We start from the raw sequence: 21,364 nt of genomic DNA on the forward strand, positions 1-21,364 counted from the left end.
TGTGTTACGTGGAAATATTTGGACTGCAGGCCTCTTTAGCAAAATGGTGCCCTGGCTTCTGGTTTCATGCATGCAGAGGTCAGACTCTGGAGCCCCGGGAGTAGACAATCCTTTCTCTGAGTCAGGAGGTGAACAAGATAACCTTTGCTCCTGTCTGCCTTGGGATCTGCAAATCTGGAAAAATGCAGCGATGCCGCTTCCTGGGCCTCTGATCAACACACAAGGCAGAGAAAGAGAGACTCCGTGGAGGAGGATTACCGGAGCAGATCTATGCTGGTGGAGCGGCAGAGAGTGGGTTGTCTGAGACCTCATGCTGAATAAGGGCTTGGAAGAGGTTGGGGCGGGGGATGGAAGTTGAAGCCGGCTTTCTGAGCCCAGTATTTGTTCATTTGACCACACTGTTCATTAGGCATAGAAATATTCTGTCCTCCTATATTACTTTGGAGCATTCATTTATTTTGGGTTAAAACTGGGGACACGCTCCGCTCTTGTAGTCAGCCAAAACATGAACAGCCAGAGGCAGCAATACTTCTGAATACACTGGCACCTTGGTTTTCGAACAGCTTAGTTCTTGAACAACTTGGAACCCAAACGCTGCAATTCTGGAAGTAAGTGTTCCAGTTTGTGAACTTTTTTTCGGAAGCCAAACATGCTCTGTTTTGAGTGCTACACTTCCGTTTCGAGTGCCACACTTCCGTTCTGAGTGCTCCGCTGAGATCTGTCCGTTTCTGCTATTAATTTTGCATTTTTGTGACTGTGTTGAACCCAGTTCAGCTATTGATTGATTGATTGATTGTGGAAATGGATAAAAGCTGCAAAGCCAAGAGAACCATTAACAGAACAATAAAAGAGGTAAATTGTTACACTGCTGCTTTAGGGGTTGTTTTTAAACGTCTGGAACGGATTAATCCATTTTGCATTACTTTCTATGGGAAAGCACGCTTTGGTTTTGGAACAGACTTCCGGAACGGATTAGGTTTGAGAACCAAGCTACCACTGTACCTGTTGCTGGAAGTCACAACAGAGGAGAGTTGCTCTTGTGCTTGAATCCTGCTTGCGAGTTTCCCACAAGCATCCGACTGGCCACTGTGGGATCAGGATGCTGGACTAGATGGGTCAATGGCCTGATCCAGCAGGCCCTTCTTATGTTCTTAAGCAACAAGAGCAAACAGACCCACAGTTTTCCATGGCTGGGCAGTAAAACAAGGTATTGTCTGCTGTCCGCATGCTAAAATTTTCAGTTCTTTGGGGAACTCGGCCATGTAACAAGGCAGTGGTAGAGGAGGGCCCTGCTATTTGGCTTATTGCTTAGCATTCCTGGGCCCAAAATCTGGGGATGACCTGACAAATCTCTTGCATGTCAGCGTTTTCATTCCACCCTCTTGCCAGAAGCATGGCGAGAGTGTTTTATATGTGCAGCGGAGATAAGTGGGAGAAGGCACCCGTCATGGGAAAGCTTTAATTCTGGTGGAGACAGTCTTAAGCGGGGCTTTATGACATATGGCACATCAAAGCCCAGATCTGCTTCCCATATCATTAATGAGCCATCTGTGTTTCCACAAGGCTGAATGATCCAAATATTATAGATAACAGGCACTAGCTCTCAAGACGTTTACGACGCATGTGCTACTTTTCAAACAGAAACGCGAGCAAACAGAACGCCTATTGCAGAACCGCACAGTACGTAAAGGAAATGTTGTCTCAACTCCATGGGGTTGAAAGAATAATTTTTGCCTTGGAATAAGGAGGAGGTTTGGGTCAGCAAACAGAATTATACCGCCTTCAACTAGACCTTTGAATCAGTGGAGAGCCTGGTCTCCCCCTCCCAGTTTCTGCACTGTTGACATTTACTAACGTCATTTAAAAAAAGAATGATGATCTAGAATAGGTACTAGGTGCAAACCAAGCTTATCTAGACAAGACTTCTAAATGACGGAGCTAACTGGTTTCGTGAGCCGTGTGTGGACAGAAGCAGGTGGTGGGGAAGGTAAAATACTAAGGATGGAGATGTCTTTGCAAAGAACTCGATAGAAAGATTGAGTATCTTATTTTTAGTTACAGGTAGGTTGGTTACAGGTAGTGTTGGTCTGGCGTAGTCGAAACAAAATAAAAAAAAATTACTTCCAGTATGAGCTTTCGTGTGCATGCAGATACATTTTTGCAAGGAATGGAGAAACTGTCTAAATTGACCAGTGTCCTTGCAAAGGTTTCCCCAGCATTTAAATCAGGTAGAAGAGACCAGAAGGGGGTGGCAGTTCTTACAGGAACCGAGATGCAGATGAATGAGGAGCCAAAAACAGATTGGTAGCTACTGGAACAGTTGTAACAAGGAAGTCGCCTGCTCCGATAACCAGCCCCAGTCAATAGCCAGACTGGAGCTCTTTGGCCTGTTGACGCTTCGGAGCACTTTTTAAAGGCAGCAGCCCAGGAAGAGCATGTTATTGTAATCCAAATCAGAAGCAACTAAGCCAAGTATCACTGTGGTCAAATCAGTCATCTCTTTAAAAAGCCACAAGACACTCAACCCATGCCTTGTTGGACTTCAAGATTCCCCCTTAAAAAAAAATATGAAGGGGAAAAGCCAAGGCAAATTCAACCACCAGGTCTATCTGCTGCCATTACTGCAATGAGAAAATGGAGCCTCCATATATAAGGGAAGCATACCTCTGAATAGCAACAACAACGAGAGCCACTCCTTTCCTGCTCTGCCTGCAACCCCCCAGAGGCATCTCTCTGGGTACTGGCAGGAGATGGATTGCAGGACCCAGCCAAGTGATTTCTCATTTTCCAAACTATGAGAAGAAAAGAGCGATTTAGCACGCTCCGGGCGATGTTAACACAGCAAAGTTGAATGTTCTTTGCGACAAAAGGAGCAGGGAGGTTTGGAAAGCTGGATTACAATTGCAAAAGCACCTGGCTTCACTGCAGGGATCAGGTTGCTAAGCTCTCCTTGGAAGGAAGGCGAAAGGAAACCAGGAAATAATCGTACTCATCATAACAAGGAAGGTTTGGCCTCTTAATTCTTCCAAGACAAGCCCTATGCAAGGACTGCTCAGCATGGAAGAGGTTTCCCTAAGGAAAGGAAGACGGAAGACTCAGTGAAGCTGGATGTTGGGAGATTCCGGACAGATAAAAGGAAGTACGCAGCACTTAAACTATGGAACTCACTTCCACAGGAGGCAGTGAGGCCACCAACTTGGATGGCTTGAAAGGACAGTTAGACGAATTCATGGAGGAAGAGAGGCGATCAGTGGCTCCTCAGTTCTGCCTCCACAGTCAGAGGAAAAGATGCTTCTGAAATAGATGAGCCTCGGGGTCCCTTCCAACTATGATTCTATGTGACCAGGCTACATATTAGTTGTTCATCCTGTTAATTTTAAAATATGAAGGAACAGCTCAATTGGTAGAGCATGAGACTTAATCTCGGGGTCGTGCATTCGAGACTCACACTGGGCAAAAATATTCCTGCATTGCAGGGGGTTGGACTAGATGACCCCCCCAGTCCCTTCCAACTCTACAATTCTATGATTCTATGAATACCAAGTGCTAGAAACCACTGAAGGAGAGAGTGTTGCTCCTGTGCTCGGATCCTGCTTGCCGGTTTCCCACCGGCATCTCGCCAGCCACGGTAAGAACAGGGTGCCGGATGAGAGGGGCCACTGGCCTGATCCTGCAAACTCTCCTCAGTTTCTACTGTCCCTCCCGCCACTTCTCTCACCGTTCAGCTCAGCATTCAGGTTGACAATAAGGGGGTTGTTCTTCCAGTCAAAAGTGGTGAGCAGGAAAAGGAACCGAAGGAATCCCACTTGGGGGGAGCTGTGGGGAGAGAAGAGTCACAAAAGGCGAGCATTAGTCCAGCTGTATTGTGTATTGTATTAATTTCACATACAGGTCGCAAGCCAGCCGAAAGACATATTCTTAGAAAGAGCTAGAATAATTTTAAAAGCACTCCAATAGCAGATGTTTAAAAAGAACACGAAATGAACAGCTCAGGCAGGGGAGGTCTGTTCACCTAAAGTTTGTTGAAACAAAACTGTCTTAAAATGTTTTTTTTAAAAAAAAAAAAGGTAAAAGACCCCTGAACAGTTAAGTCCAGTCAAAGGTGACTATGGGGTTGAGGTGCTTATCTCGCTTTCAGGCCGAGGGAGCCGGCATTTGTCCACAGACAGCTTTCCGAGTCATGTGGCCAGCAGGACTAAACCACTTCTGGCGCAGCGGGACACCGTGACAGAAACCAGAGCGCATGGAAATGCCATTTACCTTCCCATTGCAACAGTACCTATTTATCTACTTGCACCAATGTGCTTTCAAACAGGAGCTGGGACAGAGCAACAGGAGCTCACCCTGTTGCGGGGATTTGAACCACCGACTTTCTGATCAAGAGTCTCTGTGGTTTAGACCATAGCGCCACCCGCGTCCCATAAAACTGTCTCAAGTTGTATCTGGAAAGTGTGCTCCGGGCTCCCACTCACAGCTACCCCCCAAAATTCCACTTCATTTCAGCAATGTAACCTAGTGCAGGTGGAACCATTTTGTTGCTGCTCCTGTTCAACGGTCAGAAATCCTCCCCAATTTACTGCATTGCAGGGGGCCGGACTAGAAGACCCTTGGGAACCCCTCCTAATGCTACAATTCTATGAGTCTACATCACCCAGTGACTTCCCCACAGACTGCGGTCTACTTCTGCCCATCCTTGCCACGGCCTATTTTTGGGGTGTTGCATCAAGCACTCAGATATACTGCCTCTGAACAAGAAGTTCCAGTTACGTGCGCTTAATGTAACCTCTACTTGCTTGGTAATCCTGGCTTCCCGTTCTCCCGCTATCGCAGCCTGAGACAGAACTCTGGATAGAAACGCAAAATAATTGTAAAGTTGGATGGGGCCCAAAGAGTCATCCCGTCGAACCCCTTGCCTTTCAGGATAAAAAGTGCTGTGGGGTTGGGAGTATAAAGAGGCTGAAGAAGCAATTAGATATAGTAAGGAGGAAGTAAGATTTAATGTAAAACAATTATTATGAATTCTAGATCCAAATGATATTTTGAAATATTAGAAATTTGTGGTTATAATGGATCAAGAATAATACGTATAATGAGTATCTTAGAAGAAGAATTGATTTAAGAAGTAGAGAGTGCTATATTAGTTACAAATAGAAGCATGGAAGGGGGGAAGGAGGAAGTCGACAGAAGAAGAAATTGTTTTGATTATATTGTTAAAGAAAGATTTTTTTGTTTTTTTGGTATTTTTTGTTTTTTGTTTTTTTTTTCTTTTTCACATTTTTCAATATTTTTTGTATGTGTTAAAATCAATGAAAAATATATTTTTTTAAAAAAAAAGTGCTGTGGGGTCTGATCCAGCAAGGAGCATGTTCAGGGTAGGTTCATATTTTGGGAACACCACAAATGCAATGTGGTGCTACCCCCAGCACTCACAGGTAGACTGCTCCTATTCATGGAAGGGATGTAAAAATCTGGCCAAGGAGCAATTAAAATAGGAGAGGGTGTGAAGCAGATGTCACGCTGGCTGGGCCCTTACCTGGGCACAGTGAAGGGCGCTGGGGACAGGAAGAGGGAGGCCACCAGTAAGTCCACGCATTCCTCCGAGACGCCATCGCTCAGCAGCTGAGCACTGATCCAGCGCTTGGCGAGACGGCAGCAGCCACTGAAAGCAGAATGTTGCTGCTGGAGGCTGCGGGGAGGAAGCAAACAATTTGAGAGCCATTGCCAAATCTGCCGGCAACGTCACCATAATCCCAAGGCAACAGAAAGCAAACCAAAAAGGCTATTATTGTTGTTATGACTGGCGGCATCAACTCTGCCGGGTGGGAATCCCTTGCGGACGACCGCAGTGCCTGGAGACAGAAAGTCAGGTTGGGCATCCATAGCAGAGGGCCTTCTCGGTAGTGGCGCCCGCCCCGTGGAACGCCCTCCCATCAGATGTCAAGGAAATAAACAACGACCTGACTTTAAGAAGACATCTGAAAGCAGCCCTGTGTTTAGGGAAGTTTTTAATGTTTGCATTTTATTGTGTTTTTAATATTCTGTTGGGAGCTGCCTAGAATGGCTGGGGAGGGTTTAATAATAATAATAATAATAATAATAATAATAATAATAATAATAGCATTGACCAGAGGAGGGATGACTGCTGGGAGAAGCGCAGAAAGAGGAAATGCCATGGACAGCTGGACGCCTTCATCTTCCCCAGCTGCAACAAAACATGTCTCTCCCACATCAGTCTCTACAACCACAGCAGGCTCTGCAACCTCCCAATAGGTTGACTTCACCTCCAAAGGCACATTCCTCCATTGTTTCCCAAGACCAGGCACCCCCAAACTCGGCCCTCCAGCTGTTTTGGGACTACAACTTTCATCATCCCTAGCTAACGGGACCAGTGGTCAGGGATGATGGGGATTGTAGTCCCAAAACAGCTGGAGGGCCGAGTTTGGGGGTGCCTGCCCAAGACAGATTGGTGGCATTATTATTATTATTATTATTATTATTATTATTATTATTTATTATTATTATTATTATGAGTAGTAGTAGTAGTTGTAAACCCACAAGAAGGACCACAGTGCACAAGCAATACTCTCCCCCCCTTGCGATTCCCAGCAACTGTAATTCAGGGGAACACCATGGCCATTGTGTCTCACAGGCACCATTCTCAGAAGGGGAGACCTCTCCCCGCTTACCCGTGAAGTGAGCTGGTCAAGAATGGCAGGTGCAGGGTCTCCACTTCCAGCTGCACAGACTCTTCCGTGACCTCGTATTTCAGCATGCCCGTGGGGGTGACCACCTCCTTCAAGATTTGGGGCTCTCGGTGGTAAGCCACTTGGAGGCGGAAGACGTAGCCGTCCTGAGAAAGAGGAGGAACAGGAGGGGGAATTAATTGCTTCTTTAAAACCTAAGAGGAGCCTGCTGGATCAGACCAAGGGCTCATCTAGCCCAGCATCCTGTTCTCACAGGGGCAAGCCCGATGCCCGTGGGAAACCAGCAAGCAGGATTCGAACACAAGAGCTCCCTTCCCATCCTGCAGTTTCCAGCAACCGGGATTCAGAAGCTTTGCTGCCTCCGACGGTGGAGGGCAGGGCCCAGCTATCATGGCTAGCAACCATTCCTAGCCTTCTCCTCCATGAAGTCCCCTAATCTAAGTTGGTGATCATCGCTGCCTCCTGTGGGAGTGAGTTCCGCAGTTTAACTATGCGCTGAGTGAAGTAGCACTTTCATTTATCTGTCCCGAATCTTCAGCCCACCATCTTGGGTCCATCCTGACAGCCTGCTCTTCACCTAATGACGCCAGGGGGAGTTCCATAAAATATCACAATTCAGAGCCATATGCAGCAAATTAGAAATGTTAATTTAAAAGAGCAAAAGTAAAGAAAATCACAGGAGCAGCAGAAGTTCCAGGCAAAAACATTCCTCTCCAACCAGGCCTGGTGCCCTTTTGAATGCGTCGTGGAAGGGAAGATCATTGGATTGTCTTTGCTTTTTGTTTTTATTATATACTCTGTGTTTTTATTATGTATTCTGTGTGTTTTTTATATTGCAATCTTATGTTGTGAACTGCCCTGAGACCTATGGGTATACAAATTTAATAAATAAATAAAATTAGGGTGCAAAGGCAGGAGGCAAGAGACCAATTTGCACCAGAAAGTCAGGGTAAGGTGGCCTTTCTGGACCTGATGCTGAACTTTACACAAGGGTGGTGCGAGATGCACATCAGAAAGCCAGAAGTCCTGAATCTCAGCCCTTAGAGATTCTCTCTCCGTGCGAGAGGCTCAGAGATGAGCCCACCCAACACCAACCACAAAGCCAAGCGAAGTTTGTGGCAAGAAAAGGGCCCCAGAGAGCCAAAATCCCTTCAAGATTATGGAATGTGTGATGCTGGGGGCTGCTGAGGAGAGCAGGATAGAGTAGCCGCCCAAAGCTAGGGGTAATATTCGGGATTTGCTTCAGATTTATTGGGAGGAGTCTGTGTGTGGACTTGTCATAACAGTGTATTGAGAGCGCTTGTACACTGCTCTTCAGCCCTGCTCCCAAAGCGATGTTAAGACAATCACTCGGCCCAGTATACCTGAAGGAGTGTCTCCACTCCCATCGTTCAGCCCAGACACTGAGATCCAGAGCCGAGGGCCTTCTGGTGGTTCCCTCATTGCGAGAAGTGAGGTTACAGGGAACCAGTCGAAGGGCCTTCTCGGTAGTGGCGCCCACCCTGTGGAATGCCCTCCCACCAGAGGTCAAAGAGAACAACAATTACTGGACCTTTAGAAGGCATATCAAGGCAGCCCTGTTTAGGGAAGCTTGAAGAAGAAGAAGAAGAAGAAGAAGAAGAAGAAGAAGAAGAAGAAGAAGTAGTGGTGGTGGAGGAGTTTGGATTTGATATCCTGCTTTATCACTACCCTAAGGAGTCTCGAAGTGGCTAACATTCTCCTTTCCCTTCCTCCCCCACAACAAACACTTTGTGAGGTGGGTGGGGCTGAGAGACTTCAGAGAAGTGTGACTAGCCCAAGGTCACCCAGCAGCTGCATGTGGAGGAGCGGAGACTCGAACCCGGTTCCCCAGATTACGAGTCTACCGCTCTTAACCACTACACCACACTGGCTTAATGTTTGATGTTTTATTGTGTTTTTAATATTCTGTTGGCTCCACCCTGGGGAAACCCAGCCAGATGGGTGGAGAATGAATGAATGCATAAAAAATTATTATTATTATTATTATTATTATTATTATTATTATTATTATTAGCCCATGCCTGCAGGCTTATGCTCTAAAGAAACATGACACACAAGGAAAAGGTGCGAGGAGGGCAGAGGAAGAAATCAAACTCAAGCACAAACATATAAACAGTTGTTCTTATAATGGCCAGCTTGCATAGTTCAGGCGTAGAAGGAGCCTGGTGGAGCTGGGTTTTCGGCAAAGCTGACCGGCTGAGCCTTCTGCTTTCCATCTCTCCCAGCGAGGCAGCCGGATGTCATGGCTGCCCCCAGGTGACAAGGGAGGAGGCTTGATGGAGCTGGCCTGTCACAGCGGAACGGATGGAGTGAGTCCTGCTTCCCATCTCTCTCAAGACAGCAGGCCCCTGGTCATATTTCGCAACGGCTTCCACCTTCCTGCACATCTGCGGGGGCAAATGTGCATAAACACACCCGCCCTCCAGCACAATTACCTTATACACGTCCGTGTAGGTGGGCGAAGCCCTGCAGAGCAGATGGTGCTGCTGGTGGAGAAGTTCTGCCAGCCGCAGCTGGAAGGCGGCCTTGACTCGCCGGATGGCTTCCTTGTCCTGAGGCCACTGGCCGCTCCCCTCCATGTGACAGATCACTGGTGCAAGAGGGAAGGAGGGGGCAAAAGAGTTAACGGAAGGAGAAGGAGCAGCATGGAAGCAGGAGGGGGGCGGGCAGAGAGCATGCTAAGAACCGAGGCTCTTAGCCGTGGCCCAGCTGTGCCCCAGTCTGGGCAGGGATAACTTAACTTCTTCTTTTTTCAATTCATTTATTTGGTTTTTCAAATTGAAACTTTACATTCACATTATCCAACTTACAACATAAAAAACAAGATCCCAAGGAATCTCCTGGACTCCCCTTCCCTTTGTGGGACCTATTGGGAATCATTTCCTTCCCGCATCTTTTATGATAATCCAAATCTTTCACTTCTCCATTGTGTCCAAAACTCACCATTAAACTACGAGTGATATTCCTTAGGTTTGATGAGGCCCTAAGCTATTGAAGGTAATGGGGTCCTTTATATGTCCAGCTGTCCTTTGTCAACAACAAATTGTCGCTGTTTTTTGGGTTGAATATACAGTCATACCTCGGTTTAAGTATGCCTCGGTTTAAGTACTTTCAGTTTAAGTACTCCGCGGACCCGTCTGGAACGGATTAATCCACTTTCCATTACTTTCAACGGGAAAGTTCGCTTCAGGTGAAGTACGCTTCAGGTTAAGTACAGACTTCCGGAACCAATTGTGTACTTAAACCGAGGTACCACTGTATATGCTATATGGTAATTTATGGTATCTAAAGCGATTTGCACGCAACAAAATATGTATTTTATCAAAGGAATTGTTGAACTGAAATACAATTAAGAAGAAGTATATTAATAGTGAAATAATTATTAAGCTCTAACTTAAAATGATTTTCTATTCATAACAAACTTAATAATGCAAACACATTGGCATTTGGCAATAACAAAAGTTCCTTTAGAAACGCAATTTACAAAGACTCATAATTTTTGGGGGGGCGCTAGAGAGTGTGGCCCTAGCTATAGCTTGTTTAGTTCATACATAAATCCGGCACTGGGCTCAGGAAGGAAACGTCAGCTTCCATCCCCGGCAACCTCTTCAAGCCCCCTGATTCAGCATGAAGTCTCTGACAAGCCTCTCTCTCTCTCGGCCTCAGTTCCCCATTTGTAAAACGGGAAGAGCTTCCCACCCACCCCTGAAGCTGTCAGGCACTTGGATAGATTGCTCTGTATCAGGGATGGGGACCTTCCAGCTGTCGTTGGGACTCCAAATCCCATCAGCCCCATGCAGCATAGGATTATGGGAGCAGGAGCCCAGCAGCAGTTAGGGTGAACTCGCAGGTCCTCCAGCCTTGACTTACAAAATGCAGTAGCAGCAGGGGGGGCTCACAATGCCCCTTGCCCACTTTGAGACAACGCCACCCACATTACCCATCCTTGCCTTTCATTGGTGCTAAATACGCCGGGCATGGCTTCTCCGCCAAGGGCAGAAGAGACTCCCGGCCCTCGATCCTGGTATGGTAGGCGTAATCTGGTTTCGTGGGCACCGGAGGGAAGACCTGAGAAAGAACCAGGAAGGCACGTTAAGAGGAGCAAGAAAAAGGGGGACCCACGCAAGATCTTGAGGTAGCAGCACATCCTCAGAGCACACACACACCCCAGCAGAAAATGCCCAGTCTCGAATTGTAAGGTGGGCAGGTCAAGGGACTCCAAGGAAGCTGGGTGGCCAATGGCTCTCTGGGACACCTTTGTCAGACATTTAAAAGGCAGAATTCACCGGGGGCTGATGGGAGAGGTGACTGTCATGGGGGTCGGGGGAGGCAAAATTGGATGCTGTGGATGGTGTGACCTGCAGAGGACTTGCGAGAGGTGGCTGCCTGCCTCAGGGCACAGCAGGCCACAGGGGTTCCTAACATGGTTCTCTCCAGAATTGCTGGACTACAAATCCCATCGTCCTTGTCCATTGAGCCATACGGGCAGGAGTTGTACTACAAGAACCATCTGCAGGGCACCACATTGACCACCCCTGCATTAGATAGCACTGAGCTACGGGACCCAAGAGTTGGACACAACAGGAGACAGCTCTGCATTTTTACCAACGGATGTGCCCCATAAAGCTTTCTGGGATGACCCATGGAGCAAAAGATACCAGACTCCTGCCATCTCAGGAGGACGCCCCCCCCCCAGGTGGCCAAATCCTAATGCAGAATCTTCCCCATGCACCTGCCTTCCTCGTAATCCGCCCCACTACAAAAACCGTTGCGTGCATTCCGGCGCAGGAGACCCGTCTAAACAGACCGAGCTTGTCCCCCGAGAGCCCCGCTTCGTTGGCTGAAACTCACATCGGTGTATCGGAGGGCAGGGTGGGCTCCCTGCACGGACGTCACCGTCAGCGGCAGCCCCTCCAGTTTCCACAGCTTGCGGCTCAGGTCGTCGTACGAGCGGACGACACTCAACATGGCCTCCTCGCCAGTACCTGCCGGCTGTTCAAGATCCCAGGTCAAAAGGCAGGCAAGGCAAGAATGGTTCCGTTGTTTGCGGGGGGAAATACAAGCACATAACACACACAAACATGCTCTCTCTCTCACTTGTTCTCACTCCCACACCGATCCCATTGCTGAGCAGAGAGGAGAGGGGAGGTTTACAGGTGAAACTCGGAAAAGTATAATATCGTTGAAAATTGCATTTATTTCAGTAATGCAACTTATTATTTTTTATTTTAATTTTAATTTTTACAAATGCTTTCTTTCGGTAAGTCCACAGTAATAAAACGAATAGTTACAATAATACAAAAATAAACATTGCTATTACATTTCATTAATTACATTCCATTTATAATTGACCCGCCTAGTGACAAATAATTATTACAATTACAACAAATAAAGGCTTGACATATCTTGCTTTGCATGTCATGCATTTATCTCATATATTGGTTTCACCTTTTAAGTTGCATTACTGAAATAAATGCACTTTCCGATGATATTCTATTTTTCCGAGTTTCACCTGTAAATGTCTTTGCTCATAACCAGCACCCCAAATCTCAAATCCATTCTATGCACTCTGCCATAGTTGAAGCACTGATCTCTCGTGAAGAGAGTTTGCCCATGTGGAAGTAAAGTCCCTGAAGATTTACCCAATCTACAATCTTCAAGAGCAGCTTCATTCAAAGATTTAAATCTCCCAGCTGGGTATCCAATTTTTTCCCCTTTCCCCTGATACTTCTGAAAAAGTGGCCTGTTTTGCTTTTAGAGCGGCAATTTTAAGGAGAAAAGTTTGGAGGGGGGCAAGTAAAATTATTCAGGGGAGCAAACTATCTTGCCTGACATGAATGCCTGGTTTTAATAATTATTTTAACTGTAATGTATTTTATTCTGCTTTACATGTTTTTTTGTTTTGCAATAGCTTCAGCTACACAAATAAATGGTATTTGTAATTGCATTCATATTCTTTGCTCATCCCAGTGCTGCAATGAGTCAGTTTCTCCCCATTTGCTTCGCCCCCCCCTTTTTAAGTGTCTATTTCCCTCTAGTAGGGCTTAGGTGTTATGAGTAGCTACCAGTACTCATTCCTGATCTGAACTAGCAGACATCCTAGCAATGGTGTCACACTGGAGTAGAGACACCTTTGCAAACTGCACAGGAGCTGCTCAGTACTGTCAGGGCCAGTGAACCAATTTACTTGAGAAAAAAATGTGTGCTACGCTCCCTAGCTTGCAGGACTCAATGCTCTCCTTGATGTGAAGAGCGACACCACCTCCATTGCGTCCTTTTCTGTCCTTCCTAAACGGTTTAGATCCAGAGATAAATGTGTCCCACTGGTTCTCTCCATCCATCAGGTTCCACTAAGGATTATACAGCATTGGATAATCTTAGTGCCAGGAAACAGCAAGTCATTATACAAACTTCTACTGACCCTTACATGCTACTAAGTTAAAGAAAGATAGCGGGCTGGGGGTGAGAGGCGGGAGCTGTAGTCCAGAACATTTAAGACTGATTATATTCATCCAGTTCATAGCAAAAGATCTATCTTGTCTGTGCCTCTCAATCTGCAGCAGGATATCTTTCAAAAAGGCCTGGTTGGGAGAACATTAATATATAAAACATGGCATACAAAATCTGCATTTGTTGGCTGGGGAAAATCTGGAGAAGTGTGAATCGGCCGGAATATGGGAGGCGCTTTTTGTCTAAGTTAGCCAAATTGACAGTCTGAAACCTCAACCTTCCACTTTTGGGGGGGTGGGGTGGGGTGGGGTAGATCTGGAAAAGTCTACCAGTCCCACGGGAGTGCCCAGACGTGTGGGGAGACCACGCACAACACAGGTGGAAAGACTGCCTCCCATGCGTGCCTGCAGCGTGAGACCATCCGGTTTCTTAGGAGAAACTGGATTTTGGCAGTCAGTTTGACGCTCCCTTGAAGAAAGCAGATCCAAAGCAGATTGCAACGCACTCCCATCCAAAATATCACAGCTGAAGGCTGCCACCTGCAGACCAGCCTGGACACAGCCAATTGACATAACCACCAGACCTTCTTATTTTGGCACAACAGACGCTGTCCTTTACGGGAGGATAACTACCAAACTAGAGAATACAGTGGACCCTCCAGATACGAACTTAATTCATTCCGGGGGTCCGTTCGCACCCCAAAAATTATGTAAATAGAGGCACGCACGTGCATGGCGCGATTGAGCGCTTCTGCGCACGCACGCGTGGCAAAACCCGGAAGTATACACTTCCGGGTTTGCCGTGGCCGTAACCCAAAAATTCCGTATCCAGAGGGATATGTAAGTAGAGGTACGACTGTATTTTCAATCTGTGAATGCATTTAACAAGTCTGGTTTCTGGGTTTTCTTTAAACAGCAGCGGCCCAGGCCTCTCTGATCAGGATGAGGCCCATGGCACGAGGAGAACTGGGCTAACCGTTCCCCATCACCACATTGATATCCCAACAACTCTCGTCCAAAACCTGCAATTAGTGATTCCAGGAAGTTGCTCTCATTGCTGCCCTTAACAAAAAAGGCACAGACACCAGGAAAACAACAACACAGAAATGAAAGTTACAATTCTCAATAGTGCTGTAACAGTCAGTCTCTCTTCACATCGAACTCTGGGAACTGTAGTTCTGTGGAATCTTCTAAACATCTCTCAGCACCCTTAACAAACTACAGCTCCCAGAATACTTTGGGGGAAAGGCACGAGTATCAATGCACTTTAGACATATGGTTTAATGCACTTTAAACATATGGTATCAATGCAATTTAAACATATGGTGTGAATGTGACTTAACAGGACAGAGGAGTCGGCGATCAATGAAGCCTGCATTCCTATTTTTTGAAGGACACAACAATCTATGGCTTTTTCAAAGTATCTGGGGGAGGGGGGGTCATTGGTTTGCCTTTGTTTTGTTACCGGTACCTATTTTTGAGTTTTCATGTTGTATTTTTGCATTATGAACCACTCTGTGATCTTCAGATAAAGGACAGTATGCACATTTAATTAATAATAATAAATAAACAAATACTTTGCCATTCTGCTTCCAAAGCAGACTTTCTCAGATTGAGCAATGGAGCCCCCCCTCCTCCCCCGCTGCCCCTTTCCCTGTGCCCTATGGAACAGATTTCCTGGGGGTGGGGACAAGGGGAGAGGAGAGGAGAGGAAGGGGGAAGTTCCACCGCATTTCAAAGGACATGAATTCACAGAGGAGAAAGAGGGTGCTTACTTCACGCCCCAGCTGGATCACAGGCTCCAGCAGGGCACCTGTGTAGCAGATGGAAGTTTCCGGAATGTCCATGTGTCTGCAGAGAGAGATAAGAGAGAGGCAAACCATGAAAGGCTTTTAAACAGGGAACGCGCTTCTTTCTTCTAATCGACTCTCTTTTCTTTTCTTTCCCTTTATTTAAACGAAGTTTCTCATGTTTTTTTCAAAGACGTCGATAAAAGCTTGGGAGAGCCTACATGGGCTCAATGCCTGGCGAAACCGCAAAAGTCATAAATGCGCCCAGTGAGCGGAGCCTGCAGAACATGGGGGTATCTTTACGCAACGTTCTGTTAGGACAGATAATTCGCCAGCCTTCACAGGATAATGGTGGCATCAGCAACTAAGGAGGTTGCGGTGGCGCAGGCGAAAGAGCACCAGCCTCCTATGTGACCAGCCAAGGCTGCTGCCTGAATAGCTTTGGTGGGTTCAGAGCGTTTGGCCCAGTATCCCGTTGCCAACAGTGGACAGCCCATGAGTACAGCCGGGGCTTTTTTCACCTGGAACTCACAGGAGCGCAATTCCAGCACCTTTCAGGTGGGCGCCATTATAATAAAACAAAGGGGGCGTTCATGGCAAGTTCTGGCACCTCCTTTTCTAGAAGAATAGCCCTGAGTAGACAGCAACAGGCCCACCCTGTGGTTTGTCAAATACCAAAGGTATACTGCTTCAGAAAAACTTTTGTTCCATTGCCACAGCTAGTTTGGGGGAAGTTAGTGGATCAGTGAAATTATGAATAGTATAAGGTAATGGTAAAGGACCTCTGGACGGTTAAGTCCATTCAAAGACGACTACGGGTGCTCATCTCGCTTTCAGGCCAAGGGAGCCAGCGTTTGTCCACAGACAGCTTTCCAGGTCAGGTGGCCAGCAGGACTAAACCGCTTCTGGCGCAATGGGAAACTGTGACGGAAACCAGAGCACATGGAAACGCCGTTTACCTTCCTGCCATAAAAAGGTAAAGGGACCCCTGACCATTAGGTCCAGTCATGACCGACTCTGGGGTTGCGGCGCTCATCTCGCATTATTGGCCGAAGGAGCCGGCGTACACCTTCCAGGTCATGTGGCCAGCATGACAAAGCCGCTTCTGGCAAACCAGAGCAGCGCACGGAAACGCCGTTTACCTTCCCGCTGTAGCGGTACCTATTTATCTACTTGCACTTTGACGTGCTTTCAAACTGCTAGGTGGGCAGGAGCTGGGACAGAGTAAAAGGAGCTCACCCCATCGTGGGGATTCGAACCGCCGACCTTCTGATCGGCAAGTCCAAGAGGCTCTATGGTTTAGACCACAGTGTCACCCGCTTTACCTTTTATGAATAGTATGAAGAGAGGAGACAGAGGAAAAATATTTTGCATTCCCAACACGAGAATGTGGCAAGAACGAAAGAAGAGCCTGCTGTACCAGACCGATGGCCCATCTTGTTCCTGCCTGTGGGAATCTGCAAGCAGGACCTGAACCCAAGACCACCCTTCCCTCCATTTTCCAGCAACTGGTATTCAGAAGCATCTTGCCTCTGACCGCAGAGGCAGTGCGTTGCTTCCATCGTGGCTAGCAACCACTGATATCATTATTTATTGTTTTTAATCATTATTAACCCACCCTTCACCCTAACCAGCAGGTTCTTCTTATGCTCTTACCAAGTGTGACAGATGCAAAATGTTTTCCTCTATCTCCTCTCTCCATGCTGCCCATAATTTTATAGGTCCCCTGCCCACCTGTCTTTTTTCTGAGTTAAAGATCTCCAAGCGTTTTAGCTTCTCCCCAAAGAATGTATGAATGAAACCTTATTTGCGTCAGCTGTCAGCCATAGCAACCAAAAGAACATTGTGATATACACAGAACCAAATAAAAAGTCAATTATATAAAACACAGTTTAGGGTCTTGAATCAGCGGTCAAATAGTGGACCTTATTCTGATTGCCCCAGCTAAAAACCTTGCAACCTTTGCAGTCATCTGCTCCTCTTGATCTGCCAGGTTGTGTTCCAGTGACCAATGGTGTTACACACACAAACCCCCGTTTTCGCCTTCTCTGGGTCCCCCAAAACCGAGTCCCCGCATGCTACTCACAACTGCAAGAGGTGGCTAATGATCTGCTCAGAAATGAGACGCTTCTGGCTCATGGTTGGTGCGTCCCACAAAACGGCCTCGCAGATGGCGCCATCTTGGAAACGCCTCAGCTCTGATCGCTTCCCCCAAAACTGCCGAAACTCCAGCGCCTGCAGGTTCAAGCCCCGTGAGAGGGGAAATGAAAGGCATTTCTCTATCTTTCTCGTAGGCGTGCCTCATTTATAGTAAAATGAACATAATTTAATTCATTTTTATATATTCATAAAGCCATTTTTAAAAACAAAATAGAGGAACGTTCTGCAGGTCAGGCCCACAATTCCTGGGTTTGCACAGATACAAGTTCAAGTTCTGTGGGTTTGGTTTGTGTTTTTCAACCACTGCCAAACAATTAAAGCAGAACTAAAGCAAATATAAATGGGGCATTAGGTGCCAATTTGCCTTCACAGGTAACTCTAATCCTGTTTGTAAAGGATGCAGAAAAAAGAAAGTGATTCTCACCTTCATTCTTTAAAAACAAATTGCATTAAAAAGAGTTTTAACATTTCAGAAATTGGCAAGAAAGCAAAAGCAGCACTAAATAGGTTTATTTAATTCATTTATTTTAAAAATTGTATACCGCTGTGTCATTAAAAAAATCAAAGTGCTTTACAAAAATAAAAACATAAAACCATGAAAAATCTAAAAACAGGCATCCATTAGCCACTGTGGATGTCTTCTTAATTGCTTGCATAGGGCTGGCAGAATAGAAAAGTTTTTAGCAGGTGCTAAAATTTGGCACAGAAGGTGCCTGCTGAATCTCCAGTGGCGGAGAGTTCCATGGGACCAAAATATCATTTTTCAGCAAGAAAAAAAAAGGTCTGCAAAACAGGACAAGGAAGTTTCTTTCATGAATTGTGCCTTGAAAAAGGCCCATTGAAATCAAAGCGAGCACTTTCACCACCAATGGGTTGTGCCTACAAGATGGAAAAAGTGGAAGGCTAAAGCGTAGGCAGAAAATCTCTTAGGCACCCACTACAATGGGGACCAGAGCACTCTTCCAGCCTCACCTCTGGTCTGTCCCCTCCAGGTCCCCTCTCCAGGATGCTGCTGGCAAATTCAAGGTTCAGCAGAAGTCCAAACGACAGGGACCCGATGTCTTTGTGTTTCGGGGGATCAGCGTCAATTGGCCACTGGGCGAAAAACATGAGAGAAGCAAAATTAGATGGGCCACACTGGAAAGATATATATAAATTTTATTACGGTCACAGAGCAGTTTTACATACCATACTAAACGAGCATAAAACACAATAGAATTAAGTTCGGATTAACAATCAAATGTAACAATAAACAACACGAATATGGCAGCAATTAGAAATGTGGTTTAGGTCTTAGTCTCTAAAATATTATCTAGGGTTTGCACCTGAGACCTTAGTCTTTGTAATTGCACAGATTGCTCCCTGAGTTCTATGGCAGCCGCACAAAATTTGGCCACCCTTAGCGTGGTCTCTAGATCCTTGTCCTCTAGCAGGGATTTTAAGCATTTAGGTTCAAAGCCACTTGGAATTTTCTGTGGTTAGAGTGCTGGTCTAGGGCCTGGGTTCAAATTCCTGCTCAGCCATAACCTTGGGCCAGTTGCTCTATCTCTGCCTAACCTACCTGACAGGGTTGTTGTGTGTATAAATGTCTCCCAAGATAGGCAGGTGCCAACAGAACACTGGTATGCTTTTAATAATCTTCTTAATGTTCAGTTGTCCCCCATCCCACCACAAAATGTTTTTGGCTGTTCTCCTTTAATCAGTAAGCCGCCTTGAGTCCTTGCCAGGGGAAAAGGCAGGGCATAAATAAATATCACCACCACCACCACCACGGTCTGAAATAAAACTTACTGGTAGAGTCTGGGGCAGCGCATGCGTCAGCAACAAGACCCTCCGAGACAACCCTCGTTCCAGCAAGCCAATGAGGAAAGGCAGAGTCGCCGCCACGTAATTCCCACCGCGATCCATCAGCTCGTTGAGCAGCTGCATCTTCCTGCAGGCCGCCTGCAGCTTGGAGACGTGCTTAAGGCTGAGGAGAGAGGGCAGACGGGAGAGAGAAATGCAGTCAACTGCTGGGTCCACAAATAAGCAACTGTGCCCAGGCTGTGAAAACACAGCAGTGGAGGAGAAAAAATATATCGGGGATGAACCAACTCAAGTTCTGCTCCAAGAAAGGCAGGATTCCGCAGCCCAGTATGAGCAAGTCGACCCATTTCTTGGATGTTTATATATATGAGGTCAAGTCAGATTATTAATTCTTATTTAGTTAGTTATGTATTACTTCTCTTCATTCATATTATATATATATATATATATATATATAATTTTTTTATTAAATCTTCTGTTTTACAATTTAGAATATTCATCTAAACAACCTTAAAATATCAATGACTTCCCTTCTTCTCTTTCCATGGTTCATTTTGCGTAACATAAATCCCTGCATATTTTATTCAAACTAAACCATTCAGTATTCCATTATTGCTTCCATCAAAACTTATTTACACTGTTGAATTTATCTTAAAGCTGCTGACGTTTTCAAGTGTACACAACTCCCCCCCATATATTCAAAAAACATTTTCCAATCTTCTTTAAATGAATGTTATCCTTGTTCTCTTATTCTATAAATGTAGTTCGATCCACAAGCTGCGCATATTCCATCAGTTTTAAGTTGCCATTCTTCTTTGGTTCCATTTTTGTGCTAACAAAACACAGGCAGCCGTAATGGCATACATAAACCTTTTTTAAATTCCCCCCCCCCCAAGGGCTCTGGTTTCTAGTAAAATACCGTACTAGGACTTGAGAGGCTTGGAGTTCGAATCCCCATGCGGCCACAAAACTCACTGGGCCAGTCACCGTATCTCAGCCCAACTTCTCTCACACACTTGTTGTAAGGAGGAAATGAGGAGAAGGAGGTCACCTTGTGCTCCTTAGAAGAAAAAGTGGCGTGTAAACGTAAGAAAGAAAGAAATATTCTAATGGAGAGAACGTACTGGAACACGTGGTCAAAGGCTCTGATCAGAGGCTTGGGGGTCATGAGCAGCAAATGGAACCCATCCATCGTTTTGTCGTCCAGAATCTCCATGGAGTTCTTGGCTTCAAACTGGATCTAAGGGAGAGCAAAAACGCACTTATTTAGGGAAGTGGAGAGATAAGAGTCAATTCCAGGCCACAATGTAGTTGCCTCCTTCTGTCTCTTTAGGCATCAACCGCTCCACACACTACCCCCTAAGCGGCCAGTGCAAACACTCTTAGCTCGTTGGCTTCCCTGGTCCATTTGCAAAGAGCAAAGCAGAGCAGCAGGTAGACAATAACATGAAACCCAGATTCGAATTCCCCGTTTGCCCAAGTCACTCTCTCGTTCTCAGCCTACCCCACAACACTGGCATGCCGTCTGTTTTTACACTAGGCTGAATTTCTTTTTAAAATAATAATAATAATAATAATAATAATAATAATAATAATAATAATAATTTATTATGTTTCCGTATTGAAAGTTAAATCTGTTACTCAACAGTTATATTCCAATTCAACAAAACTCATGACTTCCACTCACCCAACATCGATATTTTTAACTCAAATTACATACAATTGCTTTTTAAGGTTCAGTCTTATCTAATTTCATCCTCTTTAACCCGTTTCTTAATATATCCTGCTATTTTCTTACGCTTCAAACCCTGCCCTAGGCCATCGCATACGAGAAATAACTTTTTAAACAGATTAGAAAGAGTTTAGTTTCCAGACTTCTTTAAAGGATTCTAAATTTGTGTCTCTTATCACTGCCATCAGCTTTGCCATCGCTGCATATCCCAAGGTTTTTATCAACCGTTCTTCCTTCGAGGGTGTTGAATTTCGGTGAAATATTGCTTTATTGTATTTTTAATTCTGTTTCTCACTCCAGGATTATGCAAACGACGAAGAGCTGGTTGTAAGTGACATGAATACACGGGGAGGTTTTCCAGTGAATTCGTTCTGCTAGTAACAAGGCCTTTTGGCTGCACAGAGAAGCTTCCTCTCCTCTCCTCCAGTAAATCTGAACTGGCTGGGTTTGATAGGAAACATTTGGAGGGCACCACGTTGGGGAACGCTGGGCTAAACCGCTACCTCATTTACCTGCTTATATGTGGAGGCCGTCATGTCTGCGCACAGGTTCACCAACCCAGAAGGGTCCACGAAAACCACCTGGAACGCTGCGTGGAAGTCTGCCAGGGTAGGCTAGAGGAAGAGAAAAGGCTGAGATTAAAAAGGCATAACAAGGAAAATGATCCTTTGAAACTTAGGTTTATGCAATGGCTGGTGCTTG

General features: G+C 45.8%; 1 protein-coding gene across 1 annotated transcript in view; it reads right to left on the reverse strand.

Moving 5' to 3' along the window:
• Window positions 1-21,364, reverse strand: part of NOL6 (nucleolar protein 6) — a 57,229-nt gene that overhangs the window by 21,304 nt on the left and 14,561 nt on the right. Inside the window, exons 10-21 of the mRNA XM_060280382.1 lie at window positions 21,175-21,276; window positions 20,055-20,170; window positions 18,916-19,093; window positions 18,097-18,219; window positions 17,051-17,199; window positions 14,950-15,025; window positions 11,577-11,717; window positions 10,676-10,793; window positions 9,161-9,315; window positions 6,687-6,850; window positions 5,534-5,686; window positions 3,719-3,816 (exon numbers count right to left, since the gene is read on the reverse strand). Of these exons, the coding sequence (XP_060136365.1) occupies window positions 3,719-3,816; window positions 5,534-5,686; window positions 6,687-6,850; window positions 9,161-9,315; window positions 10,676-10,793; window positions 11,577-11,717; window positions 14,950-15,025; window positions 17,051-17,199; window positions 18,097-18,219; window positions 18,916-19,093; window positions 20,055-20,170; window positions 21,175-21,276 (1,573 nt within the window). The remainder of the gene's footprint in view (window positions 1-3,718; window positions 3,817-5,533; window positions 5,687-6,686; window positions 6,851-9,160; window positions 9,316-10,675; window positions 10,794-11,576; window positions 11,718-14,949; window positions 15,026-17,050; window positions 17,200-18,096; window positions 18,220-18,915; window positions 19,094-20,054; window positions 20,171-21,174; window positions 21,277-21,364) is intronic.

This window comes from Zootoca vivipara, chromosome 11 (assembly GCF_963506605.1).
Source record: "Zootoca vivipara chromosome 11, rZooViv1.1, whole genome shotgun sequence".
In the NCBI taxonomy this organism is placed as follows: Eukaryota; Metazoa; Chordata; class Lepidosauria; order Squamata; family Lacertidae; genus Zootoca; species Zootoca vivipara.